The sequence below is a fragment of the Carassius gibelio genome, chromosome B1 (genome assembly GCF_023724105.1).
Source record: "Carassius gibelio isolate Cgi1373 ecotype wild population from Czech Republic chromosome B1, carGib1.2-hapl.c, whole genome shotgun sequence".
In the NCBI taxonomy this organism is placed as follows: domain Eukaryota; kingdom Metazoa; phylum Chordata; class Actinopteri; order Cypriniformes; family Cyprinidae; genus Carassius; species Carassius gibelio.
The window spans coordinates 30,324,803-30,350,928 of NC_068396.1; the positions used below are offsets into that span (position 1 = coordinate 30,324,803).

At 37.9% G+C, this 26,126-nt stretch overlaps 1 protein-coding gene across 17 annotated transcripts in view; it reads left to right on the top strand.

Annotated features, from left to right (window-relative positions):
- nfixa (nuclear factor I/Xa) overlaps positions 1–26,126 on the top strand; it is a 90,858-nt gene that overhangs the window by 13,584 nt on the left and 51,148 nt on the right. For 15 of the 17 annotated variants that reach the window (XM_052545953.1, XM_052545954.1, XM_052545964.1 and 12 more), the window contains one exon: positions 24,034–24,565. In XM_052545953.1, the coding sequence (XP_052401913.1) occupies positions 24,034–24,565 (532 nt within the window). Of the gene's footprint in view, positions 1–22,678; positions 23,447–24,033; positions 24,566–26,126 lie in introns of those variants that run through there. The other 2 variants (XM_052545961.1, XM_052545960.1) reach the window with 2 other exon arrangements.

Genomic DNA, 26,126 nt, shown 5'->3' on the forward strand with positions numbered 1-26,126 from the left:
TTTTAACCAAGGTAAAAATAAAAATTGTATATATATATATATATATATATATATATATATATATATATATATATATATATATATATATATAGCCTACACAATATGGTATAAATGCAAATATTTAAAGGTATAACTCAGCTTGACCTGAACTGTTGCCCATTCATCAAAAGGTCAAATTATGTAATTTCTTCTAGATATGTCCTCTGTTTTATAGCTTTGTTGTGATATGATAAAAATGTCTCTGGTTTGCCAGACAGCAGTGTTTAAATATTAATGCTTTAAATCAGAATTGCATAGTTGCAAAAATTATTTTCATATTTTTGGTAAATATACCAATATCGCTTTTAGCCTTCACAAAATAAATCAAAATGACTTTCTGAAATGTATTAATAGACTTATATAATATAAGCAGGCCTAATTTTTGGGATGATTGACATGGCCTATATAAAAATTTATTTTCTATTCTTACTGAATCCGTTTGTTTGGAAAAAGTGTTTTGTCTCAGGAGTTTATAGTTAATTTCGCAATTATTAGGTGTAAATGTTTTTCTTTTCATCTGTAACAAAGTGTCTCAGACGCAACTAGGGAGTGCATGTGGGGCAATACAGGCCACGGCTTACGGGTAAAACCCCAAACCTTCACCACACTGATATACAGCGTCCTCGTCTTGAATCTTTCAGCCCGTCTTGGCATCAGCTCGACTGTGATTTCGATTGCGGCGATAAAAGATCCTTCAATCGCGCCACGTAGTGCGTGTTAGGAGGAATCCCTCCTTTGTCTCTTGTGGCTTCAGATGAGATTCAGATTGCAGGCTGGATAAATCCTGCGGCAGGCCACGTTACGCGGAGTCAAAACCTGGGTGAGGTTTGGCGGTTTATGGGACGTTTATGTGCCTTCAGAGAAGATGGAGAGCAGGGGAGAGAGGGAGGGAGGGCGCGGATGCTCTCGATCCCACTCTAACTCTGTCCCGAGGTTTGTTTAGTCGTCTTTCTTTTTTAATTACGGTTAATTATTAAAATAAACGAGGACGCATACGGCGCGGCAACAAATGTAAACAATAACTAATGAATTATTAATGTTGAAAGGTTTTCTGGAATGGACCGAACAGGTGGGGAATCTCAAGCTTCATACGTAATGGAAGTTCAGCATGTGTTGCCAAATGATCCGCGGTGCAAAATGTCTTTTGGGGAGTCTAAAGGCCTTGGTAGGGGCCTTGCACGTATCTTAGGACAAGTGGATAGTATTAATAATGTATTTAAAAATTTTCTAAATTTTATTTTTTTTTGCCCCAGCAAGGGTGTATCTCGGATTTGAGGACACTGAGGTTTAGCCCTGGGTGATGGAATTTCCTAAAGTTTAACAAGTGCACTTTAATTTGAATTCATATGTGTATTTTTGTAAAAGAAGGCCTTGAGGCTGAAGAAAGATATTGATTATTATGTGGATCCAGGGGCATTTTCGTCTGAATAAACAATAGTGATGTTTCAAATGTTAACACCCTCAAAAAATAAATAAAGTTTCCTTTTTTGGCTTCTCTGGTTCAGTGAAGAACCTTTGCAAAAGATTCTTTATAATGGCAAAAGGTTCTTTGGATTATTAAATGTTCTTCATGCTTAGAAAAACAAAATGGTTCTTTTTAAAACAATTCACTGAAACGTTTTTTGAGGACCCCAGAATGAAACTTCCATGGCATCGCTGTGAAACCCCCCTTTTGAAACCTTTTTTTAAGTGTGGAGTTTCAGGCATACATGTATCTTCAAATTACATTACTGACAGAGCAAATGAAACTTAATACATTTAGAAATAAATCTCAAAAACCAATCTTAATGTAATTTAATTTTAACTTGGACCATCACAATCATTAGTTGACATTGTCTTATACTGATTTTACAGATATCTATGTTATTAGACTATATTTGATTCTTTATATTGTGTATGTTTATTTTTATTTGACATTTATAATTTGCATTTTGAATGCATCCTCAAAATAAAATAAAACGGTGACTCTTTCTAACACTAATGTTGGGTTATGGATACATTTCTATTGAACTGTTAACAGACTAACTTAAATTTCTAATGCATTTTTCTGTTTTTGTTTTATAAATCATTTGCTCTATATACTGGGTTCAGTCTAGCAATGAAAGCTCACTTCTTGAGCGATTTGATTTTAACGTTCTTACATTTGGTTTCAGATAAGCCTTGTTTAATTCACCTGGACTGAAGTGCTGCTTTTGGCAGGCCCCACTCTTCACTCTTCATCTTGATAGATATTGCAGCGTTCCTAAACATAACAGAGCAATTTAACGATAATGACTAATGCTGTTTTTCTGCCCTGTTTACCTATTGAATTTCCCCTTTCTATAAGGGTTTTTTTGGGATATGGCTCTGAGGGAGGAAGACATTGCATCAGACATGCACATTAACTACTCTTTCCCCCAGTTGTCTTGCTCAGCCTGGCAGGGAAATGGGTGAAACGGGAGGCTTTTAATGGAAGAAAGTGTGTGGGAATTGCAGAATATGCTTTCAGAAAGCAGATGAGAACATGTTGGGACTGAGGCAGCAGCCCTGGGGAATACCATTCGATCTTTATCATAGGTTATTTCTATCAAGAAACCATAGCATCTGCATGAACGTCAGCAACGTTAAGAGTTACCATGAAGTCTTTGGACAGTGCAAATTGTTAATAGCTTCAGATTCTTCATGCATGAATCATTTTATAAAGGTGCAATGGCATTCCTCCCTCGTAGCCCAGCATGACCCTGCTGCAGTTCTGCTGCCATAACCGTTTGGTGTGGTAACAATATGCAAAGATACGTTATATTTATGATCCTGGCAGACGCCGTCTTACCAAAGCGTCTTAGAAAATACATGTGCTGTGTTTTAGCTGGCAGCAAAAAATGCAGCTCAAGTGCTACGATGAAACCTCAGGTTCTAGAAAGAACAAACGTGTCCGCTTTTATAGCAAAAGTCTTACATTCTTAAAAATAAAGGTTCTTTATTTGCATCTGTGGTTCCATGAAGAACCTTTAACACCCATGGAACCACTAGGTTCTTCATAGTGGAAAATAATCTTTAGATTATTAAAAAAAGTTCTACACTAAGAAAAATGGTTTCAAGAACTGTTCTTTGCTTGGAATGTTCAATTCTAGATTTACACTTTCATGGACACCACTATGATAATTACCATCTTTTTTTCTATTTTTTTCCTTTCATTTCACAGTCTGTCTGTCTATGGCTCGTTTTTCAAGCTTTCTTAAAAGAATCTCCATCATCCATCACTTATTAAGTTTGCATTTTAGTTCTGTAGTCATCGTGGAGTCATCGTGCACATACTATATGCACACACCAAACCAAGCACATATTACTCAATATGTTCTCATAATCACTTCACTTAGCACAACTGTGTAACAATGGCGTCTTTCACAGCGGTGACCGCACTCTTGAATTTGTCTCCTCTCTTTTTGCTCATTTAAAAAGAACTGGCAGTCTGGCCCAATACTGTTGTAATTTGCTAAAGCTGTGTGTCTTTCATTGGCCAGAAATAACCAACTTCCACTGAAAGGTCATACTCAGACTGAGGCCAGCACAAGCATATGTTTTTTTGCTTTTATGCTGGGTCAAGCCTTTTCTTTACTGTTCATAATTTAACTTCAGGGTGAAAGACCTCAGGGTAAGTAAACATGTCGTAAATCACGGCTAAAAAAATATGGGCTTTCGTACATAAAATGAATAAAGGCACTGATATTTTATTTTATTTTTTGTTTATTTTACTGAACTATTTTTTTTTTACTGTTTTCATTTTATTTTAATAATGCCTAAAAAAATGTTTTGTCCTTATTATTCATCCTTTCTATTCTATTCTATTCTATTCTATTCTATTCTATTCTATTCTATTCTGTTCTGTTCTTTTCTTCCTAGGCTTGAAGGCAACTCCTCAGTAATATTTGTATCACAGTGTGAGCCTTTAGAATGGCAACTAACCACAAAAAGTCCAAGAGCTGCAAAAGGGGTTTGTAAAGGGCTTTCAGACGACAACGGCGTGTGTGTGTGAGTGTGTTTGATGAGCCCATTGCTCTCAGTGCAGGTGATAAATGAAGTGTTTAGAGCAAGTGTTTATAGTAGCACAGTAGCTGAAGTGACCTGCTGTACCGATGGGCCTAAGACACTCAAGGTCGATTATTTCTGTCTACAGGCTGTGTGTGTGTGTGTGTTTGAGACGGGTGTATTCAGTATGCTCACAGTCAGTTGGCATCTATGACCGCAGCTCTGCCACTTGTTATTTTTTGAGTAGCGGTCTACGCTGTAAACTATATTGAGTAAACAGATGCTAAGAAAGTAGCTTGTTTGTTTTTAACATTGTGTGCTTCTACAAAACGTACATTGACGCAAATTCCTTGCACCATTGCAGTGGCTTTCCTTTGCTTCCCGTATTGTTGTTTGGCTTTTGCAATGCACTGGTGCTGCACCACAGGCAGGGAAAAGACCTGACAACAAACCTTAACATTACAAGACTTTAACTTGCCTAGGAAGATAAACTGAGAAGAGTAAGAAAAATGACTATGTTTGCTTGACAGCAGATGTTTTTTTAGGAACTATGCAGCATAACACCCAATGCACAGATCTTCCCAAAGTCATGCAGAATTTTGCATTACTTTGCTATGAGCGCTGAACTGCGATACCCGTGAGTGCTGTGATCTTGGGAAAAATAAAGCAATTAGTCTTTTCTGTCATTTATGCAAACATTCCACTGGAGCGGCTGTTGAATGTACACATATGCTCCGGGCTCTTGCCATTTGTGAAGGTACAGTAGGCACTCGTATTTCAGCTATAGCAAGATTTATGAATTGATTACGGTCTCGACAAACAAAAATATAGTTTACACCAAATGTAGTTTATTCCTGTGATGCAAAGTTGAATTTCAGCATTATTCCCTCAGTCTTGAATGTCACATGACTCTTCAGAAATGCTGATTTGCTGCTCAAGAAACATCATCAGTATTCAAAGCCTTGTTACAATTTCAGGATTTGTTGATGAATAGAAAGTTCAAAAGAACTTCACATAGTAACATTTTACAATATAAATGCCTTTACTGTCCCTTTTGATCAATTTAATGCGTCCTTTCCATGTAAAAGTATTGATTTCTCACTAGGATTTGTAACAGAGCCTCCATCACCTCAAGCTTCCATGCATGAACTCAATTAACATTAACAGCTGCGTTAATAGTGAATATTTCATTGTCATCTTGTCAGCACAACTTTAGAGCGGTCAGCGTGTGAGAAATGTGCCGCTGCGAGCACGTGTTGTCTGACCAAGGTGCGTCCTGTAATCCTGTGTAATCTGGCTCCGGTCTATTAGCGATTAATTGATTGCGATATCTAATCTGAACGGACTATTATTTATGATGGTTATCATCAAAATTGCCCGTAATGGCAGATAATAATGGCCAGATGTGGTCAATCTGAGATTAGCTTTTAAAGTCAACACACATTACAGTAAACCATCGCAGATGTGGAATATGCACACACACCCTCCCCTTTAATCTAAGCATCATGTTTGTGGAATGCAAGAACATGCGCAACTCCACTTTCTCCTAACCTCAAATGAAAGACATTACCCCTTCTGAAGACAAACACACAAAACACACACTCTCCATCACTGCAATAATGCTCATTGTCAGAATTGTATACAGTGCTTAATATTTCCTGTTTAATCTAGTCATTTTTGTTTCAATTTACGACTTTATTAGTTATCTCTTATTTTATACTTACTGCTGCATTATTGCCGTGCTTGCCAACGCTAGCATCATTTTTACTTTTGCTTCTATTTTTCTTCTTGAATAATTTAGATTTTTTTTTATGGCAGATGATGCTGGTGTGCAGTGGAAAGGTTCCATAGATGTTAAAGGTTCGTTATTGAACTATACACATTTTGAATGCCTTTAGATGGTCTTGGATCAGTTACACACACAGTGTTAGGTAATGCATGACAGTATTCTGTTACTCGAAAAGTAACCACTTGCATTACTTAATTACTCTTTATGAAAAGTAATGCATTACGTTACTTTTGTGTTATTTTTTGTCTCCTGGGCTGGACTTGCTTATGTTTTTTAACAACCAACATGACAAAAGTAATATTTTTGGAAACTGAAAAGGCCCTTTCACACGAAAAGGGAAATAAATAAGCCTCGGGCTGATAGAAGTGCTTACTCCGAATTTCTCTCGACACAGGGACAGGAAAGTTGTCAGTCACTAAATTGGAAAACAAAGTAACTTGTGGTAACTATTTGAAAAAGTCAGTAAAAATTTTGACGTACATTAAAAAGTAATGGGTTACTTTACTAGTTACTTGAAAAAGTAATCTGATTAAATAAATTGCATTACCCCAACACTGGACACACACACACACACACACACACACACACTAAAATAGTGTAGTGTTTCTTTTTTAACATCTAAAAACTGATGTCACAAATAATAAAAAGAAATGGCAAGTAGAACGATTAAATTTTCTTGCAAAAATGTATTCCGATAATCTTTATTTGCAACCTCTAAAAATCTTTCTTTCTTTTTTTTCCAGCATAGTTGATGTTTGATCAGTAAGATGAGTAAGGTCATGATTTAGGTTTATGAGGCTGGATGCAGATCAGCGTCAGTGTCGTCGTCACCGTGTGGATTTAGGGAGGAATGCGGTGGAAAGGGAGGGCTGGTGGTTTTTAAACGATTGGAGAGAGCGATGGCGGTTTTTAAATGAGTTCAGGGAGGGATGGTGGTTCTTAAAGGCGTGGAGGAGGTGATGTTTATTGACTTGTGGACCGCTGCAGCCATAGAGCGTTACTTAGAAGAATGGATGGCAGCGGTCCAGGGATGGAGAGAGAGACGCGGCACATTCATGCAGTATGTGCACATGTGTGTGTTTAACACGTAAAACTAATCAAGCTTTGTAACTTAAACAGGAATGAGACCAAGGGTGAGTGTTAAAAAAAGAGCAAAGTAGAGAAAGAACAGTCTCCTGTAATCCCCCTGTGTTAAACAGATGTTTATTTTGTTGTAGGGTGTTATAAATGGGTGCAGGAGAAGTGGTGCCTGTTTCCTTATTGGGAGCATTTACATGGTTTAACTGTTTCACTCTCTTACATGCTTGCTCTGTTCCAAAACCTAATGAGCTGCCAGTGTTTAAAGGCATTAAAAAAGTAAGATTCTGCATATGTAGAGCGGTATAAATCAGTGAATGATGAACTTCACGATGGTGCCTTAGAAAGGAGTTCCCTATGTAGACAGCAAGGCTGATCACTACGTTTTGGAACGCAATTTTATTTTTTTCTCACTGTGTGCATATTTCGTAAATCTCATTTGCTGTCAAGATCTCTGACATACTGAGATGTGTGTAGATGCCTCTTGGCAACTGAACAAAATTTCTGTCAACAGTTTTTAAATTATGCCAAAATGTGCCGACACAAAATACAATTGCATTTGATTTCCACAGTTTGCTAATAATGTGCAGCTGTTTATTTTCTTCTCCCTTGTTCCCTTTGGAGGTATAGGTTTCATGATTCACAGTATCATCACAGCAGTCAAATCTCTCCAGGCAACTCGAACCAGATTTGTTGGTAAACTACTACACGTTGTGCCAATTAAAATGATGAATTGTGATTTCTGTTTATGTAAGTAAGCTAATCAGGGCACATCTGTAAACAGATGACTGCTTTCAGTGTTATTGCCCATCTAAACTCATAAAACAAAAGAGCAGTCAACAAAATTGAAAAGATTTACAACTGAACCGCAATTTCTTTAAATGCAGTGCAATTAAAATGCTAGCATATAGCATCTCAAAGGTGCAGTGAGTTATTTCTGCACCCACAAGCGTTCTGTAGAGAAACAGATTTTAAAGACAGGTAGGTCTGTCTTCAAAGGCTACAAGGTTAATAAACAACAGTTTTTGCTTTTTTAAAAAAAAAACCATTAGCCCCCATTATTTCAACTAACTAAAGAAAACATGTTTAACATTTACATTTCAGACGGAAAACTACATTACCCATGATTCCAAAGAGAAATGTCTACTAATCAGAGAACTGCAACAAGTCAAACTATTTAAATATCCATCTATATATGCATATTTTCCAATGATCTCAAAATATATTGGTTCTGTATACATAATCAATAGTTTCATATTTCTCTGTTGTTTTTAATTTGACCATTATTCGCAAAGCTTTGTTAGAGTAGTTCTTTCGCTCATTAAAACCATTTACAGTTCTGCACCTTTTGTCAGATTTTCAAATGATTTTTTAAATATAAAAATCTGGTTGAAAACAATTTCTTAATGAAGATGCCTCAAAATTGTTCTGGGATAAATGAATGGCATAAGTTGCGGGTGGGCCTATCTGTTTATCTGACCAATGATACAGGGATGGAGAATTTGGGAAACCTGTTTGAAAACAGCCATTATTGTTGCGGTTCTGTTTGGTGCACTTCTGAGAAATGTTATTGAAATATCAGTCACTGCAGCCACTTAATGCCTCAGGCTTCCCACTGCATTTTTATTCAGTAAACTAGCCTCAGTGAATCAGGTCCGTAGCGGTGGTGTGACTCGGGCCGTGTGGCGCGCTGCCAGCTTCCAGCCTCACTCCCGTGATATGTGTGTTTAGACTGGCTTTCACAGAGGTGGTAAAATCCAGACCTTAACCTGAAGGCATAGCACAGTCAGTCCTCTGAGTTATGCCAGCCTTTCACCAATGCCGCCCACCACAGGAAAGAGAGAGGGGCAGTATTTAAAGGCTCGCTCGAAATGTTTTGGCAGGGATGTAATCGGGATCTTGGCATTGAATGCAGGCTCAGCCTAAGGAACTGGGTCATGTACGGGTTAGCACTTTTGCAGTGTCTGCTAGCATACTCTCAGAAAATTACTAAATGAGCTCAATATTTGGCAGCGCCAGACAAAGCTTATCGTTACTCTTGAGTCGGCCATCAAGGAGCAGAGTTTTAAGTGCGTTTTATAATTCGCAGAGGATTTTGTGATGATGTCATCAGCTCATTACAGCTGGCGTTGGATCAGTTGATTCATGAGCATTTCGTAATAGAAAGAGATCACAGGATATTGGTGGAGGGATGTTCTGGGATCAGTAAAAGATGTTAAACTAATTCTACAACTGAGGTCAGATACTGATCCTGAGCATTAGCATGAGCATGGTGCTAGTTTACCTGTACGATAAGGAACTTTTGGAAGCCAGCTTTTTTTCTTTTATTATGTTAACATGTTGTCCTTATCTCCTCCATTGGAAGCACTCGTTATTCTCTGTGTACAGACTCTGATCTCAGGTTACACAGCTCGGGGGCCACTTTAGAAAATGCACAGTGTATAAAATGCATTTGGGTTTAAAATATGCAACCAACAATTAAGACGTTGATGGATGCCTTTTTCAGCGGCCTTGTTTTCTGAAGTATTTTTCTGCATGGGTATCAAGACTTTAAGCCATGAACCAAACCAACAAGCTCTGAGACGATTCATGGTGATTTGACTCAAAACATAGTGTTGAAATGCAGAAAATAACCAAGAGTATGAAATATAATAATAATATTTTTTTAGGAGAATACATTTTATTAAACTAATTGCAAAATATTCAGAAATATACAAATTAGCTCTTTGATGGTGAATAGAGTGGGTGGTCATGTCTCAGATTTTTATTGCATTATTTGTTTCTTGGTGGGGTATGACTAGTGTTTTTAACGGAGAATCTTCAGTCTTTTTAATAGTGTAGGTAAGTTTTCGAAAGATGCTTTTCATTTTTTCAGAACAGTATCACTGAAGTGATTTTAACATGTAAATCATATGTAAATATTTTGAATACTTAATATTGAGACAAGGAAATTGACTATAATTGATGTGTACATTGTGAAACCTATGCCCCGTCTGCAATGCAAACAAATGGCATGCATAGCATGCAATTAGCAAGCACGTTGCAATAAAATCCTTGTCTATTTGGGTTTTGTTTTATTTTGCATGAGACAACACAAACGGCTCACAACACAAAAAAAACCTAATTTGTTTTTACAGTTGTGCTGTAGATTCAGTAGCAGTATTTCAATACAGTGTAGAGTGCACATCGGCAGACATAAATCATTCTGTTTCTGTGTTTTTTTTTTTTTCTTGATCTTGATTTCCAGCCCTAATTACATTAGCTGGCTAGTATGAGTGTTTTCTTTCATTGTATCTGAGAGGTAAGGCCTCGAGTAGAAGCATTGATATGCACATATTGGATTTCTTAAAGGGATGCAAAGGAATGTTAACCATATTATCCCACTTAGAGGCTCTTCAGGTTGCCAAGTTCTGTCTTGGGATCTCAGGAACTTTGTGCATTGTGCTTGCCATCCCTCACTAGTCTTCTCTGTGGTCACAATCCTATGGAATGCATCTGAATTGTACGGTTGCCAGATATTATCGGTTTGATCAATGTCTAATGCTCCTAAAATGCACCTTGCAGTGTTTAGGTATTTTGTTCATTTTATCTTAGCGAGTCAGGAACTCAGAAACACAACACTGTGCGTTTCATACAGTCTTTTAAGGGGCCGGGACAGGGCTTCGTGTAATTTTTACTCCCAAATTCGGTTCTCTGGCATACGTCCATTGCCACACCCCATCAGCATTTAAAGAGGTCGTTGTACAGTTGTTGATTTTCAGTGCTGGAACTTGAAGTGCTGTGAATGTACTGGGTAAAATCCCACAAAGGGCTCAACGGAAGAAACCGGATCAGGCCCTTGGGTACTGCGGCGAAGAACTTCTCTGTTCTTCAGCTGGACAAATTGTTCATTGAGCTTCTAGAGCAGATGCCTGATGGAAAAGTTCACCTAAAAAAATGAACATTCTTTCATCATTTACTCAATCCGAGTAATAAACAAAATTTATTATATTGTTTCTTAAAAAAAAAAATCAAAAAGACATACTGAAAAATCACTTTAGAATACAATGCCTTCCACTGAAGATGTGGTTTGGAATGACTTAGAATTGTTTTGAATTATGACAATTTATTTTTCTGGTGAACTATTCCTTTAAGTTTATTATAGAAGGGTTGTGTTTTGGTTAACCAATGTCGAGTTGGTCTCACCAAGCTAGCATTTTTCTTATGTCCAGAGAGACTAAGGATACATCCGCATGAAGCCAGAGCTTTCCCTGTCCAATCTTTTTTCCCCCTCATCTCAAGAAATATCTGTGTACACACGAGATCATGAAACCAACACAAACGATGTAGTATACATGCCAGACTAGTATGTGGTAGTGTAATTCTGCCACAGAGATGCACTAAAAATGGAGAAGACGACTTGGACTATGTGCATAAACCTTGTGCGTGGTATACAAACGAACATGGAACGATACATTTATTAATCTGCGTTAATGTTAGTTAATAAGTAGGGGTGCACGATAAATATCGGCCGATAATTAAAGCGCATCTCGTCAGTAAAGCCGGTTCTCTAATCAGCGGTAAATTCCATCAGGTTAACAACGGATGGAATTAACCGCTGATTAGAGAACCGACTTTACTGACGAGATGCGCATTAATTATCGGCCGATATTTATCCCACACCCCTATTAATAAGACAATCGTTCAGTGTTTGTTCATTTTGTTTTTATGTTTACATGATTTAGCGGGGTCTGACTAGGGGCCAGACATGATGTAAGGGTGCCGTTTTCAGATTTATCCACGCTGGGACCCGGTTTATAAAAAAAATATTGGTTTCACACTGCCAAAACGCCAATCTGAATTTTTTTTGCATCTACAGCTAAATGTGTCTCTGTGTGGATAGGACCTAAGATTCTTCCCTTTCTCAGTTTCACTTTTTCTCTTTTGTTATGATTAAAGGGGGGGTGAAATGCTAGTTTTCACTTAATATCCTGTTAATCTTGAGTACCTATAGAGTAGTACTGCATCCTTCATAACTCCAAAAAGTCTTTAGTTTTATTATATTTATAAGAGAAAGATAGTCTGTACCGATTTTTCCCGGAAAAACTCGAGTGGCTGGAGGCGTGACGTCTGGGCGGAGCTAAAGAATCACGAGCGCCAGTAGGCTTTTGCGTTGAGCGCATCTGGAAGCTGTGACACCGTGAGGACAAAACCAACCAAAACAAACCATGGCTAACAGTCAGATTCAGCGTATATTTATGATCCAGTATCAGATCCAGAGGCTGAAATTTAACAAGAGCAGCATCAGCAACAATGTCTCTATGTGGTATGTACTGAAACTGTATATATTTGCTTAGCGGTTTTGGAAAATTACTAAGTTCCACTTTGTCGTCTTTTTTTTTTTTTTTAAAGATGTAACGTTACATGTGGAAAGTGCAGTTTGATGACAACATTGCATGTTGTTTACTTGATGTGCTTACACGCCGATAGCTAAGTTAATAACATAGATATTTGAAGCAGTTTTACTCACTGCATGCGGTTCCAACACACGATCGTGACCCTTTTATGTTGGGACTGCATTATCCTTAAGAAATAAACGATGTGCAAATCCGTCGTCAAACTGGGCCTTGTTTGTAAAACAAGCATCTTCGAAATGCTGGGAACAAACACAAACACTTGCACAACTCCGTTGATGCTCTGTAAAAATAAACTCCATCCACTGGTCCCTTAATGCTGTTTCTCTTTTGGTAATCTGTGCAGGGTTGTCTTGCCCTGGCAACCAAAAACACACTTCTTTTGTGAAATTTCGCGACGCTCTCTCTCTGATCAGTGAATGTCTGTGCTCTCAGTGCTCTGCTATACGGGAGCGCGCGCTCTTCCGGCAGAAGTGCCCTAGGACCCATATAAGGAAATTCCTCTCCATCTAACGTCACACAGAGCCATACTCGAAAAAAACTTTCCGAAACTTGTGACAAACCGGAAGGAGTATTTTTGGAACAGAAATACTCCTTCAAACGTACAACTTAATTTTTGAAACTTTGTCCATGTTTAGAATGGGAATCCAACTCTTTAACAGTGTACAAAACTCAGTATGCATGAAATAGCATTTCACCCCCCCTTTAATTTGAAGTTTTGCACATGCACGCTTAAAAATAAAAAGAAGATGAATTTTTTTTTACAAATAAAACAAAGATCATGTTTCAAGAAAGTTCAATTTCAGTTTTTAAACTTTAAAATGTCATGCTTAATTCAGTGTGTTACTTTCCATTTCTTATGTAATTATATAAATGGTCAAGTATAAAATTCACTAAAAGTTTTTAAGCAAACATTTCTAAACCACATTTTCACTCAGTGCAGTTCAGACTAGCTTTAAAACGTCTGGATTCATGTATGCAGTATCAACGATAATCCTCCTGGCAGTATGAAAAATCAAGCATAATTAGTCCTGAATATGTTTGCAGAAGAGTAAGCGGGCCAACTCTTTTTATTTATGTTTTTGTGAGCGTACCTTCCCACAGGTGTCAGGACCATGAGACCTGAGCAAACACGCAGGCCAGTGCAGCCAAATGGAGGTCAGGTTCTAGCGAGTGCACTGGATTTATATCTCCGCGCTCTGGAGAGAAACTCTGGTTCCAAAGACAAGATGGAGGAAGAGGTCGTGCTGTAGAATAAGTCGAAATGCCTTTTCAAATCCTTAACTTTTAAACTGCAGTAACTGTTTCTAAAAACCTCTTTGTAACTTCCTCTTTACTTTGTGTTGAACTAGGACTACAGTATTACAAAAACTGGCTTATTTTACTAGAGTTGGTACTTTTTTTTGTTCAAGATTTACTCTTTGTCTCTCTTGCTTCTGTCTGTCCATTTCCTTCTAGGTTTCGTTTTGAGAGACCACAGACGAGGTGGTAATGTCTTGACGTGTATGGCTCTGGTTGTGTCTTCAGGGCTCTCTAAAGAGCTCCAGCTGTTTCAGATTTTGTTTCCAAGCTCTAGCAAGCTTCTTTTTTTTTTTTGAGTGGATGATGATGACAACGATGGTTGTGGTTGTCATGAGAAGAACAACCGCAATATGTACATATATGTATGTGTGTGTGTGTGTGTGTGTGTGTGTATATGTATACAAACAGGGAGGCAGTGAAAGGCACAAGCAAAGAAGTGACATTAACTTTTGTGCAGAATACTAATGCACTTGCAAAATGCCAGTAAACACAAACAACACTTTCTCCCTCTCCCTTATAAACACACAAATTCTTATCCCAGCTGCAGTATGTGCACACACACACACATTCCCTCCCCCTGGATTAAGATTACTATAATGGGAAAGCCCTCAGTGCATGCAGTGTTACCCTCTCATTACCACTGCACCTGCCCTGAACTGACAGAATTAATGCTGGACAGCTCTTAATGAGAGAAAACAGCTGACAGATGAGACAAATACTGACACAGAGAGAGTTCACTGTCACAAATGAAGCAGAAACGATTTCTGAACTTGGAATTTCACGCAGCAGTCAAAGTTTCAGTTTTTATTCATTAATGTGAAAAAGTTTAAATCTCTTCTGCTCACCAAGGCTGCATTTATTTGGTCAAAAATACAGTAAAAACTTATGTGAAATATTATTAAAATTTAAAATAACAATTCTCATTTAATTGAATATGTAATTTGATGTGAATGTGAATGTGACACAAAGCTGCATTTTCAGCATCATTACTCCAGTCTTCAGTGCCACGTGTTTCAATCTAATATACTGATTTTGTTTGTTCTTGGTTCTCTTTGCATGTTATCTTATTGTTAGTGATAAAGAAAGTGATATTGAGGTTTTTATTAAGACTTATTTTTATCATATTTATTAATAAAATCCTTGCAGTTATTTCAGAAAATGTCTCAGACAAATGAATCATTTTGCAATTTTGAGAATATTATAATTTGAAAACTTTAGAGAAGTCTTGGCAATAACAAATAAACCATTTTCTAGTAAATGGTGGGTAGTGATTAATTTGTATCTCAACAACACTGTGATTTATGGAGTCTTTAAATAGTGAAAATTTATTTTAAAAAAAATATACAAACTCAAATACATGCTCCTCCATCAGCTCTTTTTTTCTCTTCAACAAAGGGTTTCCTCACAGGCATTGTACCTCATTGTGCACATGTATGAGCATGTCATGCAGCTAGTGGCCATTCACTCTCACCTTTGCCATTGTAGTGTAATTATATCCAGTCATCACAGAGCGTGCGTGCGCGTGACCGGTGAGGCATTTGTGTTTTGTGTTCCTGTTGTTGATCTAGGGCTTGCACTGCTACTCGTTTTCTCTAGTCATCCAGAAAAGTAGTGGACTAGTCAGCGAGCCAATGTTTACCTTATTTAAATGTGCTGCCGTGCAGCTGCAGAGTGCGTCTGTGCAGCTGAGATTTGAAAATAGTGTCTAAATTGACTCAGGCCCAGCACTGACTAGTTGTAGAAATAATCAACTAGTTGGTACAACCCATTGTTATACAAAAGCATATGTCTGATTGAAGGCATGTGCTTAAGTCTTAAGACAAGGTCAATTCAAAGCTTGCAACTGACTTAAAGAGGTATATAGTCTATTTGCACTGTAAGTTTCAGAGCGAATAGTGGCAACGTGTTCATTTACACACATCCAGCTTATAACGCATTTTAGGCGTTTTAACCATTGCTTCAGGCCAAAATACAACGCTTCTTCTGATGAAAAAGACCATGACCTGTTGTTCCCTCGCATAAAAATCCACCCACATATTGATAACAGTTTTGGACTATTTGTTCTTGTGCTTGGTCTGTGAATATTTCTCGCCTGATTCAGACAAGATTACTTTTTTTTTTACTGGAGAAAGCAACAATGTTTATTGCTAAACTGTTGAAATATTAGCTTAAAATCTCAAAGGGTATGTTAAGTAAAAAATTTAGGAATCCCATACTTTAACATGTTGCAAGATGAATGTGCATGCAAGAGATGAGAGTATGTGTTTTGTTTACACTTGAACTGCTAGTTGAGGGTTTGTGGGTATTTAGTGCATGTTTGTCAGTTTGATCTTTGCACAATTACTGTAAACAACCCTAAACGCAAATGCAAATTAAATTTGCCAATAGCATTCATTAATGAAGAAGTCTTCGGTTCGGTGTAATAGCGACATAATAATACAAGCTGGTGAGGAAAAACATTTATATCATCTGTGAATACAGTATAGCATGAAGATTTCCCATAAAAAAAGATGTGAGACATGAGTTTGTTTGATAAAATAATTAAAAGTGAAGTGACAGAAATCTAGGGACTTAGAGTTATCACAGGAAAAAAAGACAAATGACACGACCAGTGTGTGTGGGGCACGAGAGAAGAGAGAGGCAGGGGGAAAGATGAAAAGAGAGATAGTGGCAGAAAGACAGGAGGTGGTGGGTGCCTCATTTGCATAAAGAGTAGGGCACGATGCCCAGTTTAGGAGAAGGGTTGGCACCTCGCCTCGCCAAGTGGCGGAGGTAAAGAAAAGAATGAGAATAAAAGCGAGGGTGGAGGGGTGTGCATTGGGGAGCTCAGAACATCTCTAGTTTAAACCTGGCCCTTGGCACTGGAGCTGCTAAAATATCAACCATAATTACATGCAGTTATTTACAGGTTGTGACTCGATGTATATCCTGGAACCTGACTTCCTTATGACTGAGTACCGAGGTGATTCTTGGATGTCGGTCTCATGTTGTGTGCGAACCACACAACGACAAATTATAAGGCTCATCCATGTAAATATGAGTTTCTTTCGTTGGCAACTGACCGTGATAGAAGTTTTCGTTAGTCGTTGGATTTATATGTGTGGCATTTTGATGCATAGACTCGCGTACAGTTGCATTTTATTTACATTGATGCATTTGATTTTGGTTGCGTTTTATGTTGTGAAGTAGTAGGGAGAGTGGACGGTTTTGCTTGAGGACATTGCTCTTACCAATGCGTTGGTCTATCACTGAACAGAGTGATAGACCAAGTGATTAACTTTATTTAATGAACTTTTTTTTTTACTGACTGGTAAGATGTGTAAAATGAAGCTGATGTCAGAGTTTTGACAGAGTCTTGCTAACTTCTGATAGAGCAACTGAATTAAAGGGTTAAATGAATATTAGCCCTTAAATTACTCACCCTCAAGTCATCCTTGGTGTATATGACTTTCTTCTTTCAGACGAATCCAGTCAGAGTTAAATAAAAACTTGTCTTTGACCTTTCAAGCTGTTTAATGCCATTCAGTGGGTGTTGCATGCATTAGTCCAAAAGAAGTTAAATAAAAAGCTCCCATCCTTAATAAAAAGTGTCTTACACAGCTCTGGGGGCTGTTTACAGAGCCTAGGGCTGCCACAGAAAAGAGATGTGATTTCTCAAGACAACTAATTTTCTATATCTTTTAAATAGTAATTGCTTACAAGGTCTATTATTATTTTTTTCAGGTTGTTCGCTCATGCATTGCATTTAAAAAAAGAAAAGAAATTGAACAATATGGCCTGAAATTCTGAAATATTTAATTTTGAAAATGTTGATCACTTTGATTTACTTAAAATATATATTTTTTTATATTAAGCTGTTACTTTTACTTCATGAATTCAATATAAACTCAATAGATTAGGTCAAAGTGATGGCATTGTATGATTTTAATTGTTAGATGTAGGCCGGAAGGATACAGATATTTATTGAAAATTATATTATTTTCATGTTCATTTTAACAGTAGTTTTTATTAAAGGTGTTAAGTCCTATATATATATTGGTGCTTCTAATAAAAAAAATCAGTGTACTAGGAGAACGTTTATCTGCTACGTTATTTTTCTCCTGCCCCTATATCAGAAGTCTTTGCATTTAATATTAAAAATATTATTTGCCGTTTTTTAATCTTCTCTCTCTCTCTCTCTCTCTCTCACACACACACACACACACACACACACACACACACACACATTGAGAGGGCAGAGTGCAGTGCGCTCAGAGTAGGCATCAATATTTGTTGTGGCTTCGGAGTCAGATCGGGTGTATTTAGTCGTTGGGTAAGCGGCTCAGTGCTGGAGTCACACCGCTCGTCTCGGCATGTTTTCCAGTTTAACACTTCACGAGTCTGCTGACTGATCTCACCGACCCAGTCCAGTTCTCTGAGCTACCGACACATGTTCCTGCCGACGGAAACACCCTCATTCATACGATGAATGCTTCTACTTTCATAACGGTATTTAATAGACGTATCTAAATATAAATCAGTGTTATTATTCTTACAACTAGGCTCATGTAATAGACATACTGACACCTGAACAAACGGTAGTAGGCTAGATTAAAGAATCCAACTAAATGTTTGATAATATCCCATTCAGTTTACTCTGGTAGGCCTGTTGAATAACTTTCGGGGCATCGTCTTTTGGCATTTATTCACTTATTATTATTATTTTTAAGAAATAGGAAATAATATATTTAATTAAATATGCTAATTAAATGTATTTAATTAATATATTTTTAAGAAACCTTTGAGGTGCTTCAGGTATTTTTTCCTCTTAAGCACAATGCTTCTCAACAGATTTTCTGTGTGCATTAAGAATATTTACTCGTGGTGCTGAATTCCCATAAATTACTCCCAGATTTTCACATCTTGGAAACGCGTCCGTTTATAAAACTGAATTAATTCCACATAAAACACCGCAGCGCTCCAAATCACCTCTTGGAGAACGGTTTTGTTTTAGCTGTCTCTGATTTGTAAGTAAAAATAATGTATTTTTTAATTTATTTGATCCTTAGGTTATATGCTTTGGCTAAAAATCTTAACTTGGGCTACACGAGATGCTTGCTTGCTTTTTGCATAGCCTGATGAAAAAATATTTTCTTAGCTAAAGCACTAGGCTATATTTACGCATGTTATTTAGCATATATGAGAGGCAAAACGTATTTTAGATTAGATCGTCTAGATTATTAATTTTTGTTTTGTTTTAAAACTTAAAATATGTTTGAACTGGTTATCCTTATAAATGGTAGGCTGGATTTGTTGAAGATTTTAAAAGATGCTTATTTAAACATTAAATAGTTGAATAGTAATATCCTATATTCTACGAAGATATCTGAAGAAGTTTAAAAAGTGTAAAACAAAACAAAGAAAGACCTTTTCTTTTTTCTTCTTTTTTTTAAAGTCCCACTCAGCCTTGAATTCAACATGATTAGGCACTGCACTGAAAGTTAAAGAAATTAGTTATTAAATTAGTTTTATAGATAAAATATGTATTGGATGCACAAGGGACACCTAAATATAGCTTTTAAAATAGTTTACCACCGTATTTTGATTTTTCATTTGTTACATGCCCGCACGCTATGTCGACTGGTTCCCAGTTCCTGAAATATATCCTATGTTTTCTTCGATTATATAATCGATTTCGTTTTTTTCTTTTTTTTTTCTTCATGTTTGAACTCGGAAGAAAAAAAAAAACTTCAGTAGGCTATATGTGCACATTATGGTGTTGATATTTTCTTCAGTGATCTATGAAGAAATGCTCTTTTATTTCCCTCGTGTTGTGAAGGTATGTTCACACAAGTTTCATTATATTTTGTGGAAAATATTTCTGGCAAAAAAAAAATCCCTATAGTTCATGTCAGATCTCCCGGCTCTCGCTCATCATCATGTGCTTCGCTCCATCCGCAGCCTTTTTTCCTGTCTCGCGCCAATGTGGCAGAGCTCGAGCTCCCGCCAACGCAATTTAAAAAAAAAACCGTTAGACGGTTACAGGTCTGTCATATAAGGCGACTAAAAAAATTATAATATATTGTTTCTAAAAAGGAAAGAAAAGAAAGCAACGGAAAAGAATAAAACACATTCATCTTAAAAGAAAAGACTGAAGGCCAGAGGTAGGCTATGGCATATTTTTTTTAATAGGCAAAGTCTTTCTTTACAAGGAACACATTTTTGTCGTAATTGTCATTGAATGTCATTTGTTTTCTTTGACGGTTTTATGTAAAATATGTGTTAGGCACTTTATATATATATATATATATATATATATATATATATATATATATATATATATATATATATATATATATATAAACCTAACTAACTTATAGTCCTATTAGTCAGATACGGTCTTGGCTTTGGATATAATAAAAGGCAATCACGCAAACTAAAACGTTTAAAAATGATTAATACTAACGTTAGTATTCTGTTGGTAATGTTAGACATTTGATGAGCCCCCAGAAACAACAACAACAAAAAACCCGAAACATCAAGAGTAGACACTTTTTAAAATTCATAAATGTGGTAAGGTTCTGAACTTTTAAAATCTCAGGCTTTTTCTCTCTTTCTCTGGAAGAAGTAGTCCTTGCTCTACAGAAACAAAAACACACAAGCAGCAGAGTGAGAGAGCCTTTCGTAGAAATCTCGCTTTTTTTGTCCGTGTTTCTCTTTCTCAAACTTTTTTTTTATCTTCCTCTAACGCTCTCCTTTCTTTCTTGCGTAAAACAAAGGTCGCTGTTTAGAGAGGAGAGTGTCACACAAAGATAAGATAGGCTGTGGTATAAAAGAGTTTGAATAAGGCCATTCGGCATTGAGCAGATCCAGCAAGCTTGCGGGGAACATGAGCAAACGCTGTTTTATATGCCGTTTATGGCTTGCATACTAATTTAATCTCATGATAACAATATGCTGTCATAAAGTTTCCTTCATCCAGAATTCTGTCAGATTTGCTGCAATCATTCAACCAATAATTCAAGCAAGAACAAGGAGCTTGTTACAGACACTTTTCCCCCTCAGGTTATTTAACCTAGACACTTTCAAACTCTTTGTTTGCAGACATGGAAATTATTTAATGGAAATAAATGTGTCAGACACAAAACCCATGTAGTCTGTCAAACCAAATCAGATACGAACTGTAACAACATGCAGAATGATTGCAGTTTTGCCTACAAAATGTATAGGCAAAACAAAATACCAAGACACCTTGCTTTGTACACAGTCAACTGATATGATTTGTGTAGAACTTTCCTTTAATTTGGATTGGAATTATGCAAAGTGATTTGCAAGCCGTGGAACATTCACAAACAAAATGACACACCAACCTGCCACTCAGCTTTGTTCGTTATGAAACGCTGCATTTACATAGCAGGCGCCTACTGGCAACTGCAGAATAGTCTGCAGTGAGTTGCTTGGAGAATGAGGCCGCTTCACCCGGTGGTCTCAGATGGGCCTGCTGGTCGCCCTAAGGTGTCTCGTAGCCCTGAGAGAGTGGCATATGTCGCATAAACTCATTGTAGGGATTAAACCAGATTAAATCACTTGATACAAATCTGCTCAAGCTAGCGATTTCCCTGGCTCTGTGTATGGATCATAACGGATCATTGCAAACAGGGATTGACTGAATTCCTTTAATATGTTCATCATATCATCAAACTAATAATAGCTTGGTACAGGATTGCATTGAAGGTTTTGTGTGCTACGGCTCAGGGCCAGCGTGAGAGAGTTTCAGGCTAGTTCATGGAACTGTGACCAATGCTGTGTTTTCATTACAATTGGTGTTCGTTGATAATGTACATGTGCCGTTGCAAACTTTAACATTTGGTTTTCAGTGATTTATTGAATATTGGTTTTGCAGATCCTGCTGATTAAAATATTCAACATGATGGCTGGTTTAGTTATATGGGGATGTTGAAATTGCGAGATTGATTTGCACTGTTTTTGGATGCATCAGTTAGAATGAATTCAATAGAATTAATAAATCACAGTATGTCAGAGTTTTCCTTCATAAACTTAAATCTGGCATGGAGTTCCTTATAGCAGTATAAAGCAAATTATTCTATTATTATTATTATTATTATTATTGGTAAACAATACTTATTATATATGTGTATATTAACTTTTCTTAGGCTGGGATATTTGGCATTTATATAATTTTTGGGTGAATGATACTTAATTCTATATTAAAAATAAAATATATTTAAATTTTACAAATTTTGCTGGTTGGACTTAGGCTACTGTTGAAAATACTGGCAAGAGAAGTTAGTTAATAGTTGTTTGACAATTGCTGAGTCCTGCTATAGTGTTGCTTTTTTGTAAAAAGCATTATAAGGAGAATAGTTTAGTTTTTCATTTTAGTTTTTTTTAAGGAAAAAACTATTGAAACACTTTCTTATAAAAGGATTTTAATGTGAAATACTTTTTTGTTGTTCTTTATAAAATCTCTTTTTATTGTGTCCAAACGTTCATATTTGACACGGTCACATTCTCAGATAAAGTTCAGAGAGAGAATGTTGTTCTGCTGTGGACCATGTCTCTGTCTTTGCTCTTTGTTTGTGTGCTGAATCTAGAGGCAGCTGCTGGTCTGTAGCGTCTGCTGGGAGTTCTGGCCCGCGTGTTCACACGCCGCTCAACGGAGGGAGGGGACGGGGCAAACGGGCACACTGCTGTGCGCTTGCTTGATGGAGGTGATGGCAAGTGCATTGGTGAAAATGGCAAAAGTGCATGTGTGCATCCGAGCTCGGTTCTTGAACACAAGAGGGGGAAAATGGAGGTAAATTGGGGTGGGAATGGAATACGGGCGGTGCTGCTGATTGGCGCATGTAAAATTAATGTGCTCTGGACTTTGCAGTTGCACAAGATAGGAACTTGTTAATTTGGCAAAGTAGGGAGCCAACCCACTGACCGAACTCTACACTATCTCCCCCCTCTCTCCATCTCTTTCACCCTCCCTCTGTCCCTGCCTCCCTCCCATTCAGCCCTTCAAGCGTGCGTATTGGCTGAGCGATCGGGCACCCGGTGCCAAATAGGTGGGCTCAGCTTCGCGCTGGCACACTCTGAAGCAATGGATAGGAAAAGAGCATGGAGAGGAAGAGAGAGATAGAGTTGGAGAGGAAAATTGGAAAAAAAAGAAGCTTCTATCGGGTTTGCCAGCGGTCGTACATGCTCTTCCAACATTGATTCGGTTCTCTCGTTTTTTTTTTTTTCGCTCTCCATTCGCTTCTCTCTACCCCCCTTTCTGTATCTCTCTCTTTCTCTCTGTCTATCTCTCGCTCTCTGTGTGTCGAATGCAGAGCACGCATATCTGAACAAACACCACTTACTGCTTTGCCAAACATTTTTTCTCTTTGTTGCGGTATTTGTGTATTTATTTGTGTAATTTTTTTCTCTAACAGTGAGTACAATACTTTTTGATTATGAGCAATTTCATTGTCCGCTTTCTTGTGTTCATATGTAATATTTAATTTTTGGTTTTGGTTTTTGCAAAATACCCTTTTTTTCTCTTTCTTGTTTCCCCTGTTCTGTGTGTTAAATATTTCTCTCTTGCATTTTTTTGTTTTTGTATCTCCAGAGCTGTCACTGTTTTGCTCCTCCAAGATTTTCATAACTTTTCTTCTCACCTCTTTGACTGGACATTTTTACAAAATTTGTACTTTTTGAAATTTTTCCCTTTTTTTTATTTTGCAACAATATTAAAAACTCTGATATTGTGCACTGAATAATCGGGGCATGTAATGTCGAACTGAGTGTGAAGAAGACATTTCACTCGTTTTTCCACTCCAATCGACCAGCAGGTTTATGATGAAAGTGCAGAATGGTAACTACAGCTGCTTTATTTAGTTGTTTTGCTGCATGTCTTGTGTGTTTTGTCTGTGGCGTGCTGCTTCTGTCTGCCGTGTGGCGATGTAGTTTGGATCAGGACGTGCGGTAGCAGGGCTTGGCACAAGCGACAGTGAGCAGCTGCTGTGGACTCTTTACGTCTGTCCCTCAAAAACATCATTGTCTGTTTTGAACTGAGAAAAGGATCTTTTGAAACAAAAATGTCAGTTTAAAAAATGCAAAAGGAAAAAGTGAGGTTACTTAAAATTTCAGTCTGTTATTGTTTTGTTTTTCATAATAGCATAGTCTGTAGTTTTATTATATACTATGGCTAGGAATTTTTGCTCTAAATTCTAAACTAGCGTAGCATTGTCTGTTGTGTGATGCTTATGACAAATGTTTGAGTGTGTGTGTGTGTGTGTGTGTGTGTGTTTGTCATCCTGGCAAACACGCACTCACACGTTTCCCGTACCTTCCTTCACAAAGCGCCGCTGAATCATGCTCCGAGATTCTAACGTCTTCTCCCCTTCCCTCCTCTCCTCTCCCCTGCTTCCCGTCTCTCCCTCCCTCTCTCCATCCCTCCAGGATGAATTCCATCCCTTCATCGAGGCTCTCCTCCCGCACGTGCGGGCGTTCTCCTACACCTGGTTCAATCTCCAGGCCCGCAAGCGCAAGTACTTCAAAAAGCACGAGAAGCGCATGTCCAAGGATGAGGAGCGCGCCGTCAAAGACGAACTCCTGGGCGAGAAGCCTGAGATCAAGCAGAAGTGGGCGTCGCGGCTGCTGGCCAAATTGCGCAAGGACATCCGGCCCGAGTTCCGCGAAGACTTCGTGCTCACCATCACGGGGAAGAAGCCGCCGTGCTGCGTGCTGTCCAACCCCGACCAGAAGGGCAAGATCCGCCGCATCGACTGCCTGCGGCAAGCCGACAAGGTCTGGCGCCTGGACCTGGTGATGGTGATCCTGTTCAAGGGGAGCCCTCTGGAGAGCACAGACGGAGAGAGACTGGTCAAGTCCCCGCAGTGCTCCAACCACACCCTGTGCGTGCAGCCGCACCACATTGGAGTGTCCGTCAAGGAGCTGGACCTGTACCTGGCCTACTTCGTCCACATGCCAGGTAAGTGGGTTACGCTCTCTTTCTCTGTCCTACAGCTTCTGATACTTGACCGTGATTATTTGAGAGGGGTCAGAACTCAGGGTAAGATGACACCCACATAATCACCATCACATCCAGCACACTTATAAATGCTTGCTTTGAGTGTCTGTTCTGCGGCCAGAGCTGAAATTATACCTCAAACATGTTTCCCACTTCATGGAAGAAGTTAAAGTTGTGATTTGTAGGTGTGAAAACATTCAAAGTAATTTTAAAATATAGGCAAATTTATATATTTCGTTTGCAATGTATTTGGCTGTGCTCCTATTGAACTGCATTCAAATCTCAGGATGATTTTGTGCTTTTTGGAAACATTTGTACAATAATAAGAGCAACTACTTAAAGTTGTGATTTGCAGGTATAAAACGTCATGCTATTTAAAAATCATGTATTTAATTTATAATCTCGTTGGTTGTGCTTTATATGGAATAAATCCTATCCATCTGCATTCGACTCTCAGGATGTTCTGGGCTTTTTGGAAACACTTGTACAGTCACAAGGGCCGTTTTTAAGTTTTAAAGTGATTTTTATGCATTAAAAAGTCAGAAAAATTTAAAGTCTTTCTTAAAAAGCATGCAAATTGATGTATTTATAATCTATGTGGTCATGCTCTTTATAGAAGAAATCCTGTTCAACTGCATTCAGATCTGAATGATTTTGTGCCTTGTGGAGACAGTTGTACTTTGCAAGGTTGTCAAAATCTTTTAATTCTAGAGATTAATAAACATATAGTAAATCCTTCCCAGAAATTTTAAAATACTAATTAAATGGGAAACCCTGCTGAAATGTGAATATCTCATGATACATTTCTGCCATTGCGCATTGTAATTCATGAGGTACTTTAATAATTATTTGATGTTTTATTGTTAATAATAAGATGCTTTATTTTTGTTTTGTGACTGTGTTTAATATAAATGTTATGTTGGTTGTATTCACAAGAAAACACAAGACGGCTGGCCTTTTCAGTTCTTTGGTGCCATCTTGTTTTCTCATTGGCAGTGTGTTTTAGAGCCGTATCCTTTTGGAGCGAGTGTGTGTGTGTATTCATGGATAAGTTACTAGCACAGTCTCATACGTTTACTGCCAAACAGTGTTTCTGACACGGCTAACACTCTCAATGACGCACACAAGATCTGACTGGCCAAACACACTCAGGCCAACAGATCCATAATCATGTGATTACAAATCTGAAATCGCTTTTTTGCCTTCTTTCTGTTTTGCTTTTGTGACTAATTCATTTTCGTTTTGTGGTACTGCAAATAAACCAAAATTGTTGGGGGAAAAATGGCATATTTTCAGTTAAATACAATAAAAGAGCCGTTAACAAAATCTAAGCAGCTGAACAGTTCCCTGCCAGTCTTTCAGTCTCTCGGTCAGCTCACGCACTGGTTCACTCTGTGCCCAGCAGGGTTGGCCATCGCGCTGCCCGTTCAGAATGTTTGCTGCTGTGCTGCGGTCTTATCTTATCAGGCTAATTCCAGTGTGCACTGCCGCTTTTATCAGGCTCCAAATAGCCTCGCCGGAG